General features: G+C 42.3%; 1 protein-coding gene across 1 annotated transcript in view; it reads left to right on the top strand.

Annotated features, from left to right (window-relative positions):
• The window catches only part of ALDH4A1 (aldehyde dehydrogenase 4 family member A1), a 29904-nt gene extending 7358 nt beyond the window's left edge, over window positions 1-22546 (top strand). The window contains exons 5-15 of the mRNA XM_032231842.1: window positions 12131-12286; window positions 12552-12701; window positions 13367-13441; window positions 13692-13879; window positions 15283-15356; window positions 16863-17059; window positions 17705-17752; window positions 18851-19003; window positions 19386-19507; window positions 20596-20714; window positions 21163-22546. Coding sequence (XP_032087733.1) covers window positions 12131-12286; window positions 12552-12701; window positions 13367-13441; window positions 13692-13879; window positions 15283-15356; window positions 16863-17059; window positions 17705-17752; window positions 18851-19003; window positions 19386-19507; window positions 20596-20714; window positions 21163-21275 — 1395 coding nt within the window. The 3' untranslated portion in view covers window positions 21276-22546. The remainder of the gene's footprint in view (window positions 1-12130; window positions 12287-12551; window positions 12702-13366; window positions 13442-13691; window positions 13880-15282; window positions 15357-16862; window positions 17060-17704; window positions 17753-18850; window positions 19004-19385; window positions 19508-20595; window positions 20715-21162) is intronic.
• The last annotated feature ends 1057 nt before the right edge of the window (window positions 22547-23603 follow it).

The raw sequence follows: 23603 nt of genomic DNA, 5'->3' as shown, positions 1-23603 counted from the left end.
TCTTCTTCCAATATTGCGCCACCAACAGTCTTGCTGCAGTTATCAGGTGCAGAATCAAATTGGTCTCTACCACTGTAAAGTCAGTACATATACCTAGTAAAAATAACTGAGGACTAAACTTTATCCTTCTTTTAAAAACATTTTGCATGACCCACCATATTTTTATCCAAAATGCCTTAACATTTTGGCAGGTCCACCATATATGATAATATGTAGCATCGAGAGAACCACACCTCCAACATTTAGGCTGTACATTCGGATACATAGAAGCCAACTTTTTAGGATCTAAATGCCATCTATAGAACATCTTGTAAAAATTTTCTCTCAGATTTTGAGCTTGTGTAAATTTCACATTTCTTACCCAGATTCTTTCCCATGTATCCAACATTATTGGTTCCTCAATATTTTGAGCCCATTTTATCATACAATCTTTAACTAATTCTGTTTCCGAATCCATCTGTATTAATACATTATATATCCTCTTTATATGCATTAAGCTTTGATCTCTTATTTGTTTAAGCAGATTATCCTCAACTTGAATAAAACCAATTTTTTGATCTATTTTCCACCTAGCCTGTAATTGCCCATACTGGAACCATGTTTGAACTACCTTCTCCTCTTTTAATACCTCTAAAGATTTTAATTGTAATACCCCCCTTTCCGAGGTAAGAAGCTGTCTGTAGGTAATTCTGTCCTGTTTTTGTGCTGTATTCATATTTTCAATTGCGTGTCTAGGAATTGCCCACATGGGTATCTTGTCATTTAATTTATATTGGTATTTCTTCCAGACCCGCAATAAAGCATTTCTTAAAATATGACTTTTAAAGTTCTTATCCAATTTTTTGTTGAATAACAGGTAAGCATGCCAACCAAATACCAGATCGTGTCCCTCAATGTTCAATATTCTATCATTGGTTAAGTGAATCCAATCACTAATTACAGATAATACCACTGCATCATAATATAGTTTTAAATTAAGTAGTTTCAATCCTCCTCTCTCACGTACATCTTGCATTATTTTCATCTTTACCCTCAGCTTCTTTCCTGCCCACACAAATTTGTTGATACCCTTCTGCCATTCTAAAAGGTTCGCATCTTTTTTAAGTATAGGTAACATTTGGAAGAGAAATAAAAATTTTGGTAAAATGTTCATTTTCACTGCCGCTATCCTACCCAGCAAAGATAAGTGCAATTTCTCCCATTTTTTCATCTCTGTCTGTATGCTATGCCAAAGTGGTTCATAATTATGCTTATATAATTTCCCATTTGAAGTTAAAATGTTAACTCCAAGATATTTGACTTTTTTAACTACCTCACATCCTAGCATCACTCCTAATTCTTCCTTTTGTTTAATATTCATATTTATAGCTAATATTTTGGTTTTTCCTAAGTTTATTTTAAAGCCCGACACTTGACCATATTGATTAATCATATTCATTAAAACCATACTAGATTCCTGCAGTTGTTCCAATATTATGACCAAATCATCCGCAAAAGCGCGGACTCTATATTCTTGCTGCCTAATCTTGATCCCTTTTAAACCATCCAAGCCCCGTATTTTATTCAACAATACTTCCAAAGTTATAATAAACAATAATGGGGTCAAAGGACAGCCCTGTCTTGTACCTTTTCCAATTTGAAAAGAGTCTGTTAGACTTCCATTGACTATGATTTGTGCTGTTTGCTGTTGGTATATTGCTTTAATTGACTGTAAAAAATTATCTCCTATCTGCATTTTTTGCAGTATCTTCAACAGAAATTGCCAGTTAACTCGATCAAAGGCCTTCTCAGCATCCAAAAATATAAACGCAGCAGGGATCTGGTTGTTCTTTCCCAAATATTCTAATGCATTAATAATTAATCTAACATTACTTTTCATCTGCCTCCCTTGTATAAAACCTGTTTGGTCCGTATGTATCAATTGTTGAGTGACCAACATTAACCTATTTGCTAATATTTTAGTAAAAATTTTATAATCTACATTCAGTAATGAAATAGGTCTATAATTTTTGGGTTGAGTAGTATCTTGATCTTCTTTGGGTATCAAAGATATAAACGCTGTCTTCCAAGATGGAGGGACTTTACCTTCCGTTTGAATCATATTAAATAATTCTCTAAGAGGTTCTACCATTTCTAACTGTAAGTTTTTATAGTAAACCGCTGTCAAGCCATCTGTACCTGGTGCTTTCCCTGACTTTAATTGCTTAATTACCTGCAGGATTTCCCCCGAGGTTATTGGTTGATTCAATTTTTGCCTGTGTTCTTCTCTAACTGAAGGTATTTTCTCTTTGTCTAAATATTTGTCTATGTCTAAACCATTAATTTTATCCCCTTTATACAGTTCTGTAAAAAATTCCCAGAAAGCCTTTTGAATCTCTTCCTGTTGAAACACCTCCTTCCCTCTGTAAATCAGTTTAGATATATTTCGAGTTTTCCTTTTTTTCCTAATCTGATAAGCTAACCATCTGCCAGGTTTGTTTGCATTACAAAAAGTATTGTGTTTTGCATATAATAGATTAGTAGCCACCTGGTCAGAGATCAACATGTCAAATTGAGATTTTAATATGTTAATAGCTTCCTTAACCTTTGTATCGTCTGGGTTCATTGTTAACTCCAGCTCTTTTCTCTTAATTTCCTCTTCCAGTTCTGTTCGTTTTAACCCTTGCTTATTTCTATGTGTTTTATTTATATTCATCAAAACTCCTCTCATATACGCTTTGCTTGCGTCCCATACAAATTCCATAGATGTACCCTTATTCATATTCAAAACAAAATATTCAGATAGTAATTTTTTACAATCATTAATATACTTTTCATATCTAAATAAGTTTTCATTCAATCTCCAAGACCTTCTTGCCTGCACTACCCTTCCCAACTCCATCCAAACTGGGTTATGGTCCGAAAGGACCCTAGCTGCAATCTTTGTTTTCTTGACCCTAGAAAGCAAATCATTAGTGGTTAGAATAAAATCAATCCTTGAGAGGGATTGATGCCTGTCCGAGAAGAAAGTGAAGTCACATTCCTCTGCATTTCTTTCTCGCCAAATATCTCTCAATTCAAAATCATCCATAATGTCAAAGAAAGATTTGGGTAACTTTGCTCGCATCTTGGTATTTAGGCGGGAAATCTTCTTATCTCTCTTAGTGTCTATCACTCCATTCCAGTCACCCAATAGTATACAGGAACTATAGTCCCACTGTACTAATTTAGCATGAAGATTTCTATAGAATCTATCTTGCTGTTGATTGGGAGCATAAATTCCCAAAAGTAATGTCTTTTTCCCTTCTAAGATTAAGTCTAAAGCAATATATCTTCCGAAGGGATCTGCTTCTATTAATTCAGCTTTCATATCTTTTCTTAAGTATACAACTATACCATTCTTCTTTTCCATAGCAGAAGCTGCAAAATGTTGACCAAGTTTTGAGTTGATCAAATATTTTTGATCAGTTGACTTGATATGAGTTTCTTGCAAACAAATTACATCGTTCTTAAACTGTTTGAGATAATGAAATATTTTCTTCCTCTTCTGTGGAGAGTTCAGTCCGTTGACATTCCATGTTAAAATCTTAGTTGTCATCTTTGGTTGGTTGAAGCATTTTTAGAGCTTCCTGCACGGCCTGTTTAACCTTAGGTCTAGCTCCTCCCATTGCTTCCAGATTTGTTGTTGTAGATCCTTGATCGATGGCCGATGATTGTTGATGCTGTTGCTTTTTAGCTTGTTTCTCCATACGTCTAGTAGTCATGCGGCTAGGTCTTGGTTCCATAGCACCTTGCACTTCTAGAGAAGAAAGATGCTCCATCTTGTCTGGTGGTTGTGTAGTTTGCTGTCTATCCTGTCCTTCTTGTGGTCTTTCTCTAGGTCCAGATGGTGCAGGGTGTCCGGCCTTCAATATATTATAATAAAAATCTCGGGCTTTCCATACAGAGTTGAGGCGGTACCTTTGCTTATCAAATGTAAATATGATGCCAAATGGTGCATCCCATCTATACTGTATCTGACGATTTCTGAGTTCTTCGACCAAAAAAGCGTAGTCTCTCCTGGCTCTTAACATTTGAGGTGGTATCTCTTTCAAAACAACCAGATCTTGACCGCCAATTTGAAGCTTAGTGTTATAAGATGCTTGCAGTACCATATTTCTAAACTCTCTTGTAGTAAAATATATAACGATGTCTCGAGGAAGCTGCTTCTGCTTTGCCAGCCAGGAGTTAACGCGGTAAGCTTTGTCAATTTGCCAGTCTTGATTGGTCCCTGGTCTTCCCATCAGGCGGTCAAAAGCTTCCGATAGGATCTGTTTCAGGTTCTCCTGTTTCTCCTCACGCAGCCCCCTTACTCTTAATGCGAACTCCATTTGTCGGTACTGTATCATAATAATTTCTTTTTCAGCATTTTCCACTTTTTGTTCCACCACCTCTGTTTTCAATGTCAAGTTAGCATTGGCATCATTAAGAACCTCTAGGGTATCTTCCACTCCAGAAATATGTTCTGTTAATACAGTTACAAGACTCAGCATGTCATCTCTAATTTTATCAACCTTAGCATCAAATTTCTCATACAGCTCCTGTTTAAGTCCTTTTATTTCACTTTTAATTTCTTCTTTCATTTCTTTTATTTCCTCTTTTCTCTCCTGCTTTACCACCTCTCTATTATCTCTAAACTTATCTTCCATTTTAATTGTCTGTGCATTAAGAGCCTCGCTTAGATTACTCAGGAAAAATTCTTTCGTTAACACATCCCCAGCAGGGGGTGTAGGAAGCGGAGGCTGCAGCTTTGTGCCAGGCACTGAGGATGTGCCCCTGGAAGTAGAGGGTGACGACTTCAAGTTAATATTTGGTTTTGAGGCCATTTCAAAATTTATCTGCCTGCAGTTAATAAAACTCTTTTGCCTGAATATGCAGCTTTAAGTAAAGAGGCTTTTATTTTGAAGTTTAAGGCTTGGCAAAACTTTCAGTGAGTAAACATTGTAACAAGACCATTCAGCAGATTCATCACCATTTAACTTCCAAATAAGCAAGGTTAATGAAGGAGTAAAATTCTTCTATTGTGAAACCAAAACAAATGATAAGCAATCTCTTTTGTTTTGAATTCTTGTGAGGATTAGCAAAAAGTGTTCGTTATTACCGGAGAAACCAGCCTGCTCGGCGCCATTTTAGAAGCCTCTGAGTAAATAATTTTTCGGAGGAGAAAAAGAAAAGAAGCTAAAATGTTGATAAGCAATTATTGTCCACAGTAAACGGATCCAGCTCGTGATAAGAATAAATCAAACAAAACTTTGAGCAGAGTGGGAGAGACCTACTTTGTCCTGCACAAGGCAGTTTGAAGTTCCCAGCACGGACAGCCGTTCTGCCTTGGGCTAGCCCCCCTTTCCTTGCAAGCACAAAAGCTGCAAAAATCGAAGAGCATTTGCCAGCAAAACAGTTTCTTCTTTCCTTCTTGCCTGAAGGATAAGAAAACCTGATAAGACGTCAGATGGAAGATCCTCTAAACAGGTACGTAGCCAGGAATTCGGAGGCAGCTGATTTTTTGCTGCCCCCACCAGTAGGCTCCTCCCAGGAAGTGAAAAGGCGATTTATTATACGGAATAAAGTGTTTAGTAAAGTTGAACATGAGGAAATTCAGGCAAATTGCAAAACCCAAAAAACAATATCACAAGCGGAAATAACTGATATTCAAGACACAACTAAAGACACTATAGTAGAACTCCCAGAAGAAGCTCTCAGGGAGGAAATAACATCACCACCACTAGAACCAGTTATCACTGAACCAACTGATGAACTAACTCAAAAACAAAAAGAATTGAAGGATAAGATCATGGAGCATTTTCTGCTTAATGAGGAAAGGCAACGTTTACCATCACTAGAAACTGTGCCTAAGAAAATTTTGGCCCCTATCATGAAAATGGTTAATGCAGTGTTTTCAACAATTGAACCGGGATCCATCTTGGAAACAAACCAGTTAATGTACAGCGCAGCTGTAATAGTCACTAATGAACTAGGCATTAAAATTAAAGTACCTAGTCACACAACAGAAAAAGCATCAAAGCCAAAGTGGAAAATCCGTCTAGAACAAAAAATCAAAAAATTAAGGGCAGATGCTAGTAACTTAAAGAACATGCATGAGCAACGGCTTAAAAACAACAAAATCATAGATCGGCTAATCAGAAGATATAGATTGGATACAAGAAACATCAATGAAGCTGTAGAGATTGTAAAACAGCAGATAACAGCAACAGCTAGAAAAATTGAAAGATATGAGGCACGAATCATCCAATATAAACAAAATCAGCAATTTCTATCAGACCAACGGCGTTTTTATCAAAGTCTTAATGTGAATGGTGACACCAAAAGTGAAAAACCAGAAAAGCAGGCCACAGTTGAATTCTGGAAAGAATTGTGGGAAAATGCAAAGGACTACAACAAGGAAGCAAAGTGGATACATGACTTTGAGAAAAGCATTGGCAACAAACAAATGCAAGTATTAGAAATAACAACTGAGATGATCAAAAATCGAGTTAAAAAGGTAAAGAATTGGACATCACCTGGAAAGGACCAATTACATGGTTTCTGGCTCAAATATCTGACCAGTTTACATGCAATATTGGCCAGGCAACTGAATGAAATTTTACAAAAGGGCCAAATTGATGAATGGTTGACAACTGGAAAAACATACTTGATTCAGAAAGATCCAACTAAAGGAACAACACCTGAAAACTATAGACCAATAACATGCTTACCAACAACCTTCAAATTACTCACAGGCATTATTGCAGATAACATGATGGATTATTTGGAAACAAACAACATCTTGCCAGTAGAGCAAAAAGGCAACAAAAGAAGGAGCAGGGGCACAAAAGATCAGCTTCTAATTGATAAATGATATTAGAAAATTGTAAGAACAGAAAAACGAACTTGAATATGGTCTGGATTGATTACAAAAAGGCATTTGACTCACTGCCACATAGTTGGATCATAAAATGCTTAGAAACAACTGGCATTAGCAAAAATATTACATCCTTTACTGAAAAGGCAATGAAACAATGGAGAACTGAGTTGGCAATAGGGAATGAGAGCTACGGAATGGTTAATATCAAGCGAGGAATTTTCCAGGGTGATTCACTTTCACCTCTTCTCTTCATCATCGCAATGATCCCACTATCAGTAATCTTAAAAAAAATGAAATTAGGCTACCAAACAGCCAAAAAAGCTGAAAAAATTTCGCATTTACTATATATGGATGATTTGAAACTCTATGGAAAGTCAGAAATAGAAATCCAATCATTGACAAATACAGTCCGAGTATTCAGCACCGATATTTCAATGCAGTTTGGCATGGAAAAATGCGCCACTGTATCCATAAAAAGGGGCAAAATCACTGCATGTGAGGGAATTGAAATGCCCAATGGCCAACTAATTAAATGCAAAGAAAATGAAGCCTACAAATACTTAGGCATTCTGCAGTTGGATAACATCAAGCATGGAGAAGTAAAAACTATTGTCAGGCGAGAGTACACCAACAGAGTTAGGAAAATTTTGAAATCTAAATTGAATGGTGGAAATACAATCAAGGCCATAAATACCTGGGCAATACCAGTTATAAGATACACAGCTGGCATAGTTAACTGGACACAAGCTGATTTGGACCTTTTGGACCGAAAAACCAGGAAACTAATGACAATGCACTACAGTTTACATCCACGTGGTGATACTGATAGACTATATCTGCCCCGAAAATCAGGTGGCAGAGGATTATTACAAGTGAAGCAAACAGTTGAAGAAGAAAAACATGCACTGGCTGATTATTTAAAAGACACTCAAGAACATCTATTAATCGAAGTAAAGAACAAAAATCTACTGAAGGCCCAACAGACAAAACAAGAATACAGAAAAGATGTGATAAAATCAAGAATGGAGAGTTGGCAGAACAAAGCACTGCATGGTCAATTTCTGGAAAAAATAAAAGATAAAGTGGACAGTGAACAAACTTGGTTATGGTTAAAAACAGGTACATTAAAGAAAGAAACAGAGTCACTAATCCTGGCTGCGCAAGAACAAGCTATCCGCACAAATGCCATTAAGGCCAAAATTGAAAAATCCTCTGATGATGCCAAATGCAGACTTTGCAAAGAAGCTGATGAAACTGTTGATCACATACTCAGCTGCTGTAAAAAAATCGCGCAGACTGATTATAAATTGCGGCACAATTCAGTAGCACAAATGATCCATTGTAATTTGTGCAAAAATTATAATATTAAAACAGCAACAAACTGGTGGGAACATCAGCCTGAAAAAGTCACCGAAAATCAGATGGTCAAGATCTTGTGGGATTTCCGTATACAAACCGACAAAATACTGGCGCATAATACACCAGACATCACACTGGTTGAGAAAAATAAGGTCACAATCATAGACATCGCAATACCAGGTGATAGCAGGGTCGCCGAGAAGGAACATGTAAAAATCGCAAGATACCAGGACTTAAAAATCGAAATTCAACGACTATGGCACAAACCAGCAGTGGTAATTCCAGTGGTAATTGGCACACTGGGTGCTATTCCAAAAGCACTGGAATTACATTTAAAACAGTTAAAAATTGACAAAATCACCATCAGTCAAATGCAAAAAGCCGCACTGCTTGGATCTGCACGCATATTAAGAAAATACGTTACGACGTCCTAGGCCCCTGGGTGGGGCCCGACTAGTAACCAATGCCAAATCCGGCGAAACAACTGGCCGCTGTGATACAATTGTATAATAATAATAATAATAATAATAATAATAATAATAATAATAATAATAATAATAATAATAATAATCTTGTTATTATTATAAAATAATAATTATTATAAAATAATAATTTTATTATTATAAAATGTTATTATTATAAAATTATAAAAATCGCGCAGACTGATTATAAATTGCGGCACAATTCAGTAGCACAAATGATCCATTGGAATTTGTGCAAAAATTATAATATTAGAACAGCAACAAACTGGTGGGAACATCAGCCTGAAAAAGTCACCGAAAATCAGATGGTCAAGATCTTGTGGGATTTCCGTATACAAACCGACAAAATACTGGCGCATAATACACCAGACATCACACTGGTTGAGAAAAATAAGGTCACAATCATAGACATCGCAATACCAGGTGATAGCAGGGTCGCCGAGAAGGAACATGAAAAAATCGCAAGATACCAGGACTTAAAAATCGAAATTCAACGACTATGGCACAAACCAGCAGTGGTAATTCCAGTGGTAATTGGCACACTGGGTGCTATTCCAAAAGCACTGGAATTACATTTAAAACAGTTAAAAATTGACAAAATCACCATCAGTCAAATGCAAAAAGCCGCACTGCTTGGATCTGCACGCATATTACGAAAATACGTTACGACGTCCTAGGCCCCTGGGTGGGGCCCGACTAGTAACCAATGCCAAATCCGGCGAAACAACTGGCCGCTGTGATACAATTGTACAACAACAACAACAACAATAATAATAATAATAATAATAATAATAATATCCTCCTACGTTACCTTAACAGTTCCTAGGTCCTTGGTTAGGACTCGAGCTGTTGAGCTACCAACCAACCCCAAAGGCTGTGAATCTCACCAAAGATTAACCAAACAATAATATCATAATAACGAGTCAAAATAATGAGTCAAAATATAATAATATCTAATATAAAATGACACATTATTGGTCATAAATCATAATAATAAGTCATAACATAATAATATCTGATATAATATGACATTAGTTATAATAATAAGTCATAATATCCGATATATGACTTATTATTATAACATTATCTTTTATTCATTAACCATGAAACAATCAACTGAACATCTGATATAATATCTGATATAATATAATTGATATAATAATATTATTTATAATACTGCTTCCATTCTGCAATGATACCTGTAACACCGTCAAACATCTAAATTCTAAATTTACCTGACTTGAACATTCTGACTCTACAAAAAACCACCTTATGTGGAACAACTTATATCCTTAACAGTTCCTAGGTCCTTGGTTAGGACTCGAGCTGTTGAGCTACCAACCAGCCCCAAAGGCTGTAAATCTCACCAAAGATTAACCACATAATAATAATAATAATAATAATAATAATAACAACAATCCAAACTGCCGACTTTGCAACAACCAAGTTGTTGAAACAGTTTCACATTTAATACGTGAATGCAGCAAAATTGTGCAAACAGTACAAAGCCAGACATGACTGAGTTGCTAAATTAACCCACTGGTCATTATGTAAAAAAAATATGACATCCCTGTATCCAAAAAGTCACAAAGTGGAAAAAGTTACCGAAAATGAGAAGGTGAAAGATCTTGTGGGACTTTCAAATACAGACGGATCGTCATTTGGAACACAACACGCCAGATATCACGGTTGTAGAGGGCCGAAGCGTACAGTTTATTGATATTTCTGTACCAGGAGATGCCAGAGTCGAAGAAAAAAAACTAGAAAGAAAATCATGAAATATTGCGACCTGGCCATCGAAACTACCCGATTATGGATGAAACATGTAACAGTGATACCAATTGTCATTGAGGCATTTGGCACCATGTCCCAAGAATTTTACAAAAGACATAAATAAATTGCAACTTCCTGTGGAACTGCAAAAAACTGCAAAAAACCAGCGGAACTGCAAAAAACTATGCTACTAGAAACATCCTATATTTTAAGAAAATACTTGGTTGATACCTAGGACGCTGGCAGCAAACTGTATCAACCATTAACACCAGTCACTGGTATTTGTAATTTATTTTTGAATGTTCAGTTGGCTGAGTTTCATGTTTAATGAATAAAGTAAATAATGATAATGATAATAAGAATCCAAGCTGCCGACTTTGCAACAACCAAGTTATTGAAACTGTTTCACATTTAATATTTTATTGTATAAAAATGGAATCTGAGGATATATGCTACCTATAGTAAAATAGAATAACAGATGGAAATGAAATGATAAATTTGGTTAACTTTGAAATAATGATATTGTTTACCGTATTTTTTGAACTATAAGATGCACCGGAGTATAAGACGCACCATGATTTCGAAGAGGTAACTTTAAAAAAAAATGTTTTTTGCACTCTGCAGGCCTCCCAAACTTTCTGTACTCCTCGTTTTTTTCAAAAAAGAGGGGGGGGCATGTAGAGCTTTGGGAGGCTCTTAGAGTGCTCCTGTGGGCTGGGAAGACCAAAAATGAGCAAAAAACGAGCCATTTTTTGCAAAAAAAAGGGGGAGCATGCAGGGTGTTTGGGAGGCTTATAGAGTGCTGCTGCGGGGGTGGGCAAAACGGCCCATTTTTTTCTTTTCTTTGTGCCCTCCCCAGCCTTTAGGAGCACTTTGCAGACCTCCCAAACCCTCTGCAAGTCCAATTTTTGCAAAGGGGGCAGGGTTTCGGGAGGCCAAAAATGCTGTATTCAGTGTATATGACACACCCAGATTTTCACCCTCTTTTCTTGAGGGAAAAAGGTGCGTCTTACACTCCAAAAAATGCGGTATGTATTAAGAGGAAATTAAGAGGGAAAACATGGAAAGAAAACAATATGGCTGAATCGGAACTGGAAATATGATGTAAAATGAATTATGCATAGGAGAGGATATTAAAGGGAAAAGTACGGCCAACACTCTGTTTATATAAGAATTTAAAATTTGTAACAAAAAAATTAAAAAAACTCTTTGTTTCAAAATAAAAAAGGCAGAGGAAATGTATAGCCCTTTGATGGATGGAATTGTTAAGGATTAACATGTTTTTATAACCAACCAAGATACTGGCCATCATGTGTTAGTGAGTCCCAAAATTTCCATGGTGGTTGCAGCGTTGTTGTTTTTTTAAAAACCACCTTGTGAAAACGCGTGTTTGTAAGTCTTCTATGCTGTGCTTCATTCCACAAACTTCTATTGTGAGTTCATAATGCCACCTGTCAGAAATGGTGTAGGGTCTCCTGCTTGGTCGGGGGGGTCTGGACTAGATGACCCACACGCTCCCTTCCAACTCTGTTCATCTCTTAAATCATAAATATGACGGAAGGCTTGCAGGGAAAGACCTCGAAAGGTTCTTGTGTTTTGCGGAAAATGAATCACCTCCATTTTCTTGCCCATCTAGGACTTGTTGAATAAGGCCATTGTCTCCGCTTTGAGTGCCCGGAAGGAATGGGACCTACGACCCATCCAGGACCGCGCGGAGATCTTCTTCAAAGCCGCCGACATCCTGAGCGGGCCCAGAAGGGCAGAGATCTTAGCCAAGACCATGGTCGGACAGGTAAGTGAGTGCGTGGCTGGCTCGGATCATATCCAGGGCCTTTCTAAAGGAAGGAAACCAGCACATGGAGGGGTCCGAGATGAAATTAAGAAATACGTGGCAATTAGAATCTCTCTTGGGTGGGATTTGACATAGTGGCCGTCGGTTGCTAACCCTTCGGCGTTGCCAGCTTTGTCCAAAGTCATCTCTGCGCCCCCCCCCCCCCCCCAAAAAAAAAAAAAACCACCTTCTTCAGTCTTGCTCTGACTCGCTTCTTTATCTCCAGGCTAAAACAGTCATCCAAGCAGAAATCGATGCGGCCGCAGAGCTGGCTGACTTTTTCCGCTTCAACGCTAAATACGCCCTGGAGCTGGAAGGGGAGCAGCCCATCAGCGCCCCGCCCAGCACCAACAGCCTGGTGTATCGGGGGCTGGAGGTAGGTGTCACTATTCAATCCTGATTTTGCAGGATCTGGGGCAAACCGAGCTCCGTCTTTTGCCTTCACACAGTTTGTGTGTGTGTGTGTGTGTGTGAGTGAATGCAGCTCTAGAGAATTAGCGGTGTCTGTCTCTCTGTCTGTCTTCCCTTCTCCACTGAGCTGCTGAGGGCGGTCCAGTCCCCTTCCCCAAGCAGGGGACTTTCCAATGAGTAGGGAGGGACGACACATGGCTGCGTTGAAAGCATTTGCACCACCCCCTCATCATTTTAAACAGTCCCCAGCCCTCTGTGCTTCTGCAGAGACTGTAAAAATGGTTCTTTAGGAATCCCTCACTTAGCAGAAGTCATTTTTCTTTCTCCTGATAGTCAGGGGAGAAGTTGGAAGTTGAAGCAAGCATGAGGTACCTCTCCCCCACTTAATAGAAATGACCTATTTCCCACCATCCCCCCCCCTTTCCTACTTTTTCCTTTCCACGCACCTTTTCCAGCATGAGGACTAGAACCTTGAAATGGGGAAGCCATGCTTAAAAGGTCACGGCCTTCAGGGCCTAGGCCACTGCAGTTGGTCAGAGGTTGGGGCTTGTGAGGGGCATCTCTTATCCTGCCCCTTCCTTCTGAAGCCGTGTGAGAGTCACCCTTCCCCTTTCCTCCCCTCTTCCGCAGGGCTTTGTGGCTGCGATCTCCCCCTTCAACTTCACCGCCATTGGAGGGAACTTGGCAGGAGCCCCAGCACTGATGGTGAGTTCCGCCGGATCCATTCTGCGCCTTCAGTTGCAGCCTTTGAAAACGGGCGCCCCCCGCCTTTCTTTCCTGATTCTGGGGTGCCCGCAGACATAGCATAATCTCTCCTTCTTCCTCACCAGCTGATTTGTTTTTGAGGATCCAAAATTTCCTTTGCCGCCCTTGAGGATTAGATCCTTCTTGGGGCTGTATCCCAAAGAAGCTGAAGAGGGCTCCTTTTTCTTTTCCCCCCCTTCCCCTCTGCCAGGGCAACGTGGTCCTTTGGAAACCCAGTGACTCGGCCATGCTGTCCAGTTACGGTGTCTACCAGATCCTCCTGGAAGCCGGCCTGCCTCCCAGTGTCATCCAGTTTGTCCCAGCAGAGGGCACCACATTCGGGGACACCGTGACCGGCTCGGAGCACTTGGCTGGCATCAACTTCACTGGCAGTGTCCCGTAAGCCTGGGTTGCCTTAGGGTAGGGTGGGAAGGATGGCTCTGAGACCCCCTCCTCAATTCAACTCTTAAGGAAGCCCTGTGGTATCCTCTCTAACCTTGCCCTCCTCCCCTCTTACAAACACTGGGCCTTTTAAAAACGTATCATCTCTTGCATCCAGTTTTGGTCGCCACAATGTAAAAAAGATGTGGAGACTCTAGGAAGAGTGCAGAGAAGAGCAACAAAGATGATTAGGGGACTGGAGGCTAAAACATAGGAAGAATGGTTGCAGGAACTGGGTATGTCTAGTTGAATGAAAAGAAGGACTAGGGGATACATGATAGCAGTCTTCCAATATGTCAGGGGCTGCCACAAAGAAGAGGGAGTCAAACTATTCTCCAAGGCACTTGAGGGTAGAACAAGAAGCAATGGGTGGAAACTAATCAAGGAGAGAAGCAACTTAGAACTAAGGAGAAATTCTCTGACAATGAGGATAATTAATCAGTGGAACAACTTGCCTCCAGAAGTTGTGAATGCCCCAACACTGGAAGTCTTTAAGAAGATGCTGGATAGCCATTTGTCTGAAACAGTATAAGGTTTCCTGCCTAGACGGGGTTGGACTAGAAGACCTCCAAGGTCCCTTCCAACTCTGCTATTGTACTGTATTGTATTGTTTGTTATTATGCTTTCACAGCCCATCCTCTGTTTCAGAAGCCTGTCAGGTCCTAGGGATTCTGCAATCCAGAAAGAAAATAGTTCAGCTTTCTTGCCTGTTCCCTCTCTCCTCTCCCTTTTCCCCCTCTCTCTTCCCTTTCTTGATTTCAAGTGTGACCAACGTCTTGCTTTTCAAAACAATAAAAATGCTAATAGCTTCACCCCAGGAGTTCCACACTCTGCCTTTTAATTTATGAGCCTCCCCCCCCCCCTCGCTTAAGGAGCAGGGAGCAGCCGAGCATGGCTTTTTTTCTCTCTTCGCATAGCGCCTGGCGGTTTTAATAGTCACACCGTCTTTCAGAGAGATGGAGATTGCAAACATTGGAGGGTGTGTGCGTGTGCGTAGGCCCTTCTCGCTTCCACTACCCCAAGACAGTCTCTGCTGCTACCGTTTTTTGAGAAATGCTAAATAGCTGGCCCTCTCCTTGCAAAGGATTTTGTCTCTTGGGTGTTTTGTTTTGTTTTTTAAATGGGTTTCTGAAGGGTTAAGAGAACAAGAGGTGCTTCCCGCTCACCCCAGCCAGCATTGGCGTGGCTGTGGAGGGAGGGGGCGGCTGAGTGGGATCCCAACAGGGGGGGAGTTTGAAAAGATGGGTCCCTGCCCTTGATTGTGTCACCAGACCTTGTCCTTGGCTGAGGGCCAGGGGAAGAGAGGAGAAAAGGGAACAATTAGATCTTGAGTTCTCCTCTTTTTTTTTTTTTTTTTTTAGGACTTTTAAGCGTCTCTGGAAACAGGTGTCTGAAAACCTCGACCGGTATCGCACTTTCCCCCGGCTGGCTGGGGGTAAGAACTGAGAATCTGTTTAGTTTTATTGTCCCGATCGAGAGCATGAAGCAAACTCCTTGTCCCGACAAAAATCCCTTTTATTAATTTCCTGTGAATTCTGCTCATTCACATCCAGCAAAGTCTTTCAAGGGAGGATTTACAGTCACAGACCTTATCTGGCTTGGAGAGCTGCCAGGCCAATACCTGCAAAACTTGGCAAGGAGTCTCGGAGAGTCGCGAACTAATGGTCTCCTGCAAACTCCACTCCCCTTTTGCTCCTCTTTTATTTCCTCTGGGAGGGGCCATTCATCGTCCACCTGTGGCCTTCTTCTCAAGTCAACCCCTGTTTTTTAGCTGCTCCCTTCATCTGGCATCTCTGTGCATGCGCACACTGGGAACAGGCACCAGTTATTTGTCTGCCTCACTGATGCCCGACTCTGAAGGCAGCTGATAATTGGCATACGGCTCTGGCTCCCTCTCTGCCTCCAACACAGAGCCCTCATCAGAGCCTTCCCCAGACTCCAGGACTGGCCCATGTTCCTCCCCAACCTCCTCACTGTCCGAATCTGCTCCCAGCTCCAGTGGCTGCTGGTGGGGCACAACATTTATTTCTTCCCTCCCCCCACCCTCAGAAGGCCGCCAAAACTCAACAACAACCCAGGTGGTGTGAAGATCTCTTGAACATGAATCGAAAGACTTTTGGGTAGCTTTCTAATCCAAAGTTGCGCTGATGGTCTTCAGTGTAATATTGCCAGCTTTTAAAACCAAACTGCCAGCGGCACCCCAGATGCTAAGTTGCTGACAAGCAGGAAGCCCTCGATCTCTCATAAAGCGCAGGCATCTGCCAGCATGGTGGGCAGGTATTTGCCCCGCTGTCAGTCTCAAAGGAATTAGCCATGTACCAAGCCTGTTGAATTTCTCCCAGAATTCCCAATGTGTTAATGAAGGAAGAACTTTTCCCTCTCCCACGCCCCCCAAATATTGCTTTCAGCAATTCCACACGGGCAGGGGTCTCCTCCATAGTTTTTTCAACAACTTAAAGTGAAGGAGGGTTTTCAATTTGGAGAGGGTCAAGTCCTCCCTCCCCCATACTGGGAGGGACAATGCCTAGAATTCGACCCTACTCAGTCACTCCTTGACTGGTGGCTCATTGGACGTGGTTGAGTGGCTCAGGGACATAGTGGTTCAGTGGCTAAGATGGTGAGATTGTTGAACAGAAAGGTCAGCTGTTCGAATCCCCAGTGCCGTGTAACCGAGTGGGCTCCTGTTACTTGTCCCAGCTTCTGCCAACCTAGCAGTTCCAAAGCACGTAAAAAAAAATGCAAGTAGAAAAATAGGGACCACCTTTCGTGGGAAGGTAACAGCGTTCTGTGTGCCTTCGGCGTTTAGAGACGTCTTCGGACAGTGCTGGCTCTTCGGCTTTGAAATGGAGATGAGCACTGCCCTCTAGAGTCAGGAACGACTAGCACATATGCACGAGGGGAAGCTTTACCTTTACTCCTGTCCAATGTCTCCCTTTCTCAGAATGCGGAGGGAAGAATTTCCACTTTGTCCACGCCTCGGCTGATGTGCCCAGCGTAGTGAGCGGGACGGTCCGCTCAGCCTTTGAGTACGGCGGCCAGAAGTGCTCGGCTTGTTCCCGCCTCTACGTGCCAGACTCTCTGTGGCCTCGCGTCAAAGCTGGGCTGCTGGAGGAGCATCAGAAGATCAAAGTGGGAGACGTGAGTTGTGGCTTGGCAGTCGGGATGCTTCACCAGCTGCCTGGTGTCCCAAAAGTAGCTCACATCAGGGTTGTGTTTTACTTTGGAGTGTGGCTAGGGTGGGCACGGCCAGCTCAACATCACTCGCTTTGGGGCGCCTGTGGTAGCCCAAGTCCTCTTCCAGCGAAAACGGGCTCCCAAGCTCCATTTTTGGCTGCAACGGCCTCATGCAACCCTTTGCCATGGCCCTCCCAAACTCCATTTTCACTGGCAGATGCACTGCGGGCCAGATCTAAGTACCTGGATCTGGCCTGCAGGCCTTCAGTTTGACACCCTTGATCTAAGAGATGAAGGTACGACATGAAAAGAAGGAGGGAGATGGAGGGAGGAGAAAAAAATGTAAGCTCAGGGGTCCTTTTTATTTTTCTAACAACCACCGGGAGACTTTTGAAATTTTGGGGAATGCTAGAATCGTTAGTTAACGGAGAATTTTACAGGCTGAAAATCTGAGATCTTCCCGTTTCCAGATCCAACGGGAAACCTTTGCAATCTGAACTCGTGCGGACTGGAATGGATCAATTTCTCTAGATAATAGGGAGCTCTATGGAGCCACGTTCAAGTTTCTCCCAAATTCCTTATATTTTCTTTGTCGGGCTTTCTCTGCAGCCAGCTGAAGATTTCGGAACATTCTTCTCCGCCGTGATTGATAGCAAGGTCAGATCGCATTCTTTCTTGTGTGTCTAAACCAGCTTTCATTTTCCCCCAGGCAGAATATTTATGCTTTGACATTTGCACGTGCAAAGAAGCACCTAGAATAGGCCTCTGTTCTGACCCCCCCCTCCGTACACCGAGGCACTCCAAGACAAGATTACTGCTAGACAATTTATTAACAGTAAATTAACACACCGACAAGACCTTGGCAGCAATCCAGACTTCCAAGATAAGAAATACAGAGGAGAGCTTCTCCAGCATTGGTATATTAGTTGAATCCTGCAAACAGTCTCTTCCCAAAGTCTCTCCTTATATACTATCTTGGGAGGAACCTAATTACAACCACCTGGCCCCAATTATCTTCTGTATCTGTGTAGTTGCTCTCTGCGTTTATCTGCCCGACTTTGCCTGGCGTCCAGGACCAACTCCCTTTGGCTTTCATCGCTGCTCCATGCCTCAGGCGCCTCCTGGTGGCCAACCAGCCTCTCCGGTCCCTGCTCGGAGTCTGAACCCTGTCCAGGGTCCTCCACATCTTCCAGAGCCGACTCATAGGGCCCCTCGCTATCGGACTCTGTTTGCAGCTCCAACGGCTCCTGCTGGGCCACAACAGGCCTCTATGTGTGTGTGTAACTTACACTCTTAGACAGTAGTTTCAATATTGAAATAGTACATCCATTGTCATCATTTCACCAACTCCTTTCAAGGTTTAATGGTCGAGAGGAAGATGTCCTGAGATGTTGCCCTTACATGTTCTTGTTCTGAGATATTGGCCTGTTTATGGTGTTAGGCACGTCTAGAACTTAGTTCTTTGTTATATGAATGTAACCAGAGCTGCCTTGGGGTTTTGCCTGTGCCGACGTCACTTGCTTGAAGTGGGCGGGAAGGGCGGTTAGAGGAGCTCCAAGATGCCGAAATGGCCTAAGAAGAGTCTGGGTGAGGTGAGGAGTGGCTGGGAGGGGAGCTGCGAAGCGGGCCCCGAAGATGGTGATTCAGCCGGGTGCCCAAACTGCACACAAAGTTAACAACCAGTTGAACCGGCGCGAAATGCCTGAATCCCACCACTGGATGTAACTCTACTGTTTCTGCTGCTGTGTCTTTCAGGCGTTCAGACGGATCAAGAAATGGATCAAGCATGCCGAATCCTCACCCAATCTAAACATCCTGGCCGGAGGCGGCTGCGACGATGCAGTGGGCTATTTTATCCAGCCATGCATTGTTGAGACAAAAGACCCCAAGGATCCCATCATGCAAGAGGCAAGTCTTTGCGATGGGGAGCGGGCACCAAGAGGCGATCCTTCCTTAGGAAAATACTAAATACCTCCCACAGTCTTTGCTTCTTCCTTGTGAGGCCAAGTCCTCCAGGCACCTTTCTGCAAGAGTTTAAAGTAACTCTGATCGTTACAAAAACACTGTTTAATTAAGAACTTAGCAGACACTCTCTAGGAGTCCGAACATGCGCTGGGAAATGTAGTTCAGGTATCTCCACAGTGATACCTTGGCCCTCACTTTAGACATGCTAATTTTCCTAGTGAAATTGTCCCCAAAGTTTCACAGAAATGTAGACAATGATTTTCCCAGATGCACCAGCCTTTAATTTCGATTTGTTTTATCTCCCCTTCCCCCCCCCCCCGGGCAGGAAATCTTTGGGCCAGTTCTGTCGGTGTACGTCTATCCAGAGAAACAATACAAAGATATTCTCCACCTGATTGACAGCACTTCTCCATACGGCCTCACAGGGGCAGTGTTTGCCCAGGATAAGTAAGAACTGGGGTGAATTTGGTGGATGTCCTGGGGGCAGGGGGGTTCCTTTTACTTACCGTGTTTCCCTGGAAATAAGATGGGGTCTTATTTTCTTTTGGACCTCAAAAATAAGTGCTTGGGCTTATTTTGGGGGAGGTCTTATTATCTTTGAAGTCCTTAACCTCGGCCTGCGGATCAGCTGATCCAGAGAGGGCCGGAAGTTCTGTCTCTGTTTCTGGCATACTCTTGCCAGCCTGCCAATCTTTTTGCGGCCACCATTAAGAGAAAGGGGTGTAGTAGCTAGGGTGTGTGGGAGCGGCCTCCATGAGGCCATTCCGCGTGGATGGCAGGTGCGTGTGGGGCATGTCTCCCCCAATCCCAGGAAATGGTGGGGACCAGCTGCACATGCATTTTAATATTTTAGGGAAGGGCTTATATTCGGGGAGAGCTTATTTTAGCGCATGTGTTCAAAAGCCCGATTGGGCTTATTATCCAGAGAGGTGTTATTTTCAGGGAAACAGGGTAGATCAAATGTTACTGTCCTGGAGAATTGGGAAATAATGGTCAGTTTTAAGAAGAAGGTAGGCCCAGACCCAAATACTCTTAATCTTCTCCCAGCTCAATTGCAGCAGGCCAGAAGACATTTCCCCCTCCCAATCCTCAGTTTTGCCATTGCCTCAATATCCCAGCCTTAATGAAACCCCTTTGTTCCCTGGAGTAGCTTGTGGGAGGGGTCATCAGTGGATTATTCTCATGTCCAGTCTGCCCAGAGACTGAGTTCGAATAGGAGCCATGCCTCTCTATTTCCTCTGCCTGCCTCCAGTTTAAACTCAGTCTCAGCCCGATAGAGACCTGTTTTACTTGGCTCTTAGGATTGGAGTTGCTTGTATTGTTTTTTCCTATCACTGATCCTTCCCACCTCCTCTCCTTTCGTCTCCCGTCTGTGTGATTGTTTGGTACAACCTGTGCTTTGCCTGTGTGTTGAGAGCTGCCGATAACACTGGCCGGTAATTGCGGGGCTTCTGAAGCTGCGCGCCATAAGATGCTGTGGGGCGCACTCTTGCAGGAAATTCTGAACTCTTTCCCCTCCCAACATCTTTGCTTAGGGCCGTCGTTGATGAAGCCACCAAACTCCTAAGGAACGCGGCCGGGAATTTCTACATCAATGACAAGTCCACCGGTGCAGTGGTGGCCCAGCAGCCATTTGGGGGCTCTCGCGCCTCAGGTACGTTGGGGATTAGACTGGGGGGGGAGGGGGGTCGGTGCTCCTCACGTGGGCTGGTCTAAGAACATTTTGCACCACTTTCTGATCAACTGTGGTTGGCACTGTTGTTATTGTCACCATTATCATCCCTGTCATTGTTGTGTGTCTCTCCATTCCTGCATAATGGCTCCCAAGCCTGAAGTACAGACAAAACAACACATTTACACCCAGTTGTGGCATGTTGACACAAACAAGGGAGCCTTTGTGGCACGCCGCAACCACCTTTACCTGTCCTCCAAATCTTGTGAGTTGCAAAACAAGCTCAGCAACCAGGCTCTCGCAGCCACATAACGACCCGGCGAGATGCGGGAAGCGAGCCTGTGGTTTTCCTGGGACAATGAGGTCTAGCCACTTTGGCATGTTTGGTCGCAGAGGACGCAAATGCATTCCTTTCTTCTTTTGGACGTAGGAACCAATGACAAGCCAGGCAGCGCTCATTACATCCTGCGCTGGACATCTCCCCAGGCCATCAAGGAGACCCACGAGCCGTTGGGGGACTGGAAGTACCCTTACATGCAGTGACCCGGCTTTTGGGGCCTTTGCAGACCGGATGGTGACCGTTGGTGCGAATGGGCTGTGTTTCTCTCCGGCGGCCTTCCTTGCCGATCTCTCCTAAGGCACAAATTACAAGGAGTGTATTGATTTCCTTCTCTATCACTTGGACCTCTTTGGAGAATTAAAAAATAATAATCACATCCTGCTGAAAAATCAAAATTTATCCCTCCACTTCAGTGCTGCCGTGTTTGTTAATTTCTCCAGAGAGGCTTTGCTGCTGAACCTTCGGAAATGCGCATTCTTCATCTTTTCTATCCGTTTCTGATTTTTAAAAAAATTGCCGCCTCCCCTGGAGGGGAGAAGCGACTTGGGCTTAAAAGCAACCTGCTGCATCTCTTTTTGTTAAAGAAATGGAGGAACAGCCAGGAAGAAACCACATCCGGAGAAATTGTGCACATCGTCTCAACATGTAGGAAAAGCAGAATTAAACTCCCTATAAACTTGCTTCTTGCGCATCCGAAGGAACATGGGCTGGGATTTTTGGCTGAAAAGTTTCGCTTGTGTGTCGACAGCCCCCCCTCCAGAGGGGACGCTGCTTCTTTTAAAAAAGGATCTATTTTTGTAAAAACTTTGTACACTCAAATCGGGGACAAGTAATGCTTTTTAAAGGGGGACTTTTGGTAGCTTGCCAACTAAGCAAGGCTAATTCTCTTAAAATCAAGGGACGGAAGAGTAACAATTGAATGTATGAAAATGATTGATTGCTGAAAGACTGAGGAGCCACTAATTTGCAGTACCTTAAAGGGCATAAAGCTTATTAAAAAAAATCTCCACCACTGTGTTTGCATCAAGGCTACATGATTTGCTTATCCCTATTTTGCTGACTAACATTTTTAGCCCTTGTAGCTTTGGAAAATTGATTTATATAACGAATCGCGTAAGCAGATGTAAACCAACTTGGTTCTACTCCATTAATTCTTAACTCCAATCTTACTCATCGTTTTTGTTCCGAGATAATTGTTTTGATTCCTGGTCCAGATATTCAAGACTCATGTTGTCATAATTTCCTGCCAAAGCTGAATTTACATTTCCAGTTTTCTTGGCTTGCAAGGCACACTGCATTTCCATCCCTCAAAGCAGATTGTCCATGTATGAATAGAAATGCTCCAAAATAAAAAAAACCTGCTTTCCTTCCTTGCTTTGTCTTTACTAAAGTGTGATTAACACTTCGAGAACTTCGACAGCTGATTATTGTTACCGCAAACACTGGATGTGCTTCCAAAACAGAAAGAAAAATCCTCAATCAGGTAGCTAAATAAATACCTCCCAATTTCACGATAGCTAAATGAGACCTCTTATCTTTTCCAGACAGGGAAAAAACCTTCTGACATGGGAAACTACCAAATCTGAAGTAAGCTTGTTGATCAGAAAGGTCACCAGTTTGGTGGTTTGAATTCCTAGTGCTGCCTAACGGAGTGAGCTCCCGTGGCTTGTCCCAGCTTCTGCCATCCTAGCAGTTCGAAAGCATGTAAAAATGCAAGTGGAAAAAATAGGGACCACCTTTGGTGGGAAGGTAACAGCGTTCCGTGCACCTTCAGTGTTGAGTCATGCCAGCCACATGACCACAGAGACGTCTTCGGACAGCGCTGGCTCTTAAGCTTTGAAACGGAGATGAGTACCGCCCCCTAGAATCAAGAACGGCTAGCACATATGTGCGAGGGGAACCTTTACCTTAAGATAAAATACAAAATATGAAAAGTAAATAGGAAAGCAGTAGGGAGGAAGAGGGGGAAGAGAAGTGAGGAAGGATTAGGAAAAAGAAAAGCATGGACTTCTGACTCTCTGTTGCAGTTAAATAAGACATTTTAACGTCAAATCACAACTTTTTTTTTCATAATCATAAAAATTAGCCATTTCCATAAGGATCTATCAGTCTAATCAGTAAAACCCAAAATCAAAATTTCATTCTTCTCCAATTCAGGCTGTCTCCATGTGGAAACGAAAGCACTTAATATTTTTATTTATTTAATCAGAATAGTCCATTTTGCCATTTCAGCCAACTCTTATCAACTTCTGCCACCCTTCATCCACGGCAGGGATCAAAGTGTCCTGTCATTTTGGAGGGCATAGAGTAGCCTTGCTGCTGTCAACCTATATAGTGTCAAAAGTTCCAAATTTTGGAGTACGATTCATATTTTAATACATAAAAAAAATTGAAAATTAAGAAAAAGGAGCTCTTTCGTTCCTGACCGATGGAGCAGTCAGATTACAATCAGCCTCGCGATTCCGGGCTTGGTGGTAGACGGAGAACCAATATATGTATGTTCATCAGAGTTTAAACAGCTTTCCCTAAGT

Source organism: Thamnophis elegans, chromosome 15 (genome assembly GCF_009769535.1).
Source record: "Thamnophis elegans isolate rThaEle1 chromosome 15, rThaEle1.pri, whole genome shotgun sequence".
In the NCBI taxonomy this organism is placed as follows: Eukaryota; Metazoa; Chordata; class Lepidosauria; order Squamata; family Colubridae; genus Thamnophis; species Thamnophis elegans.
Note: the sequence above shows the minus strand (reverse complement) of the source record. Positions and strands in the feature narration are given on the sequence as shown.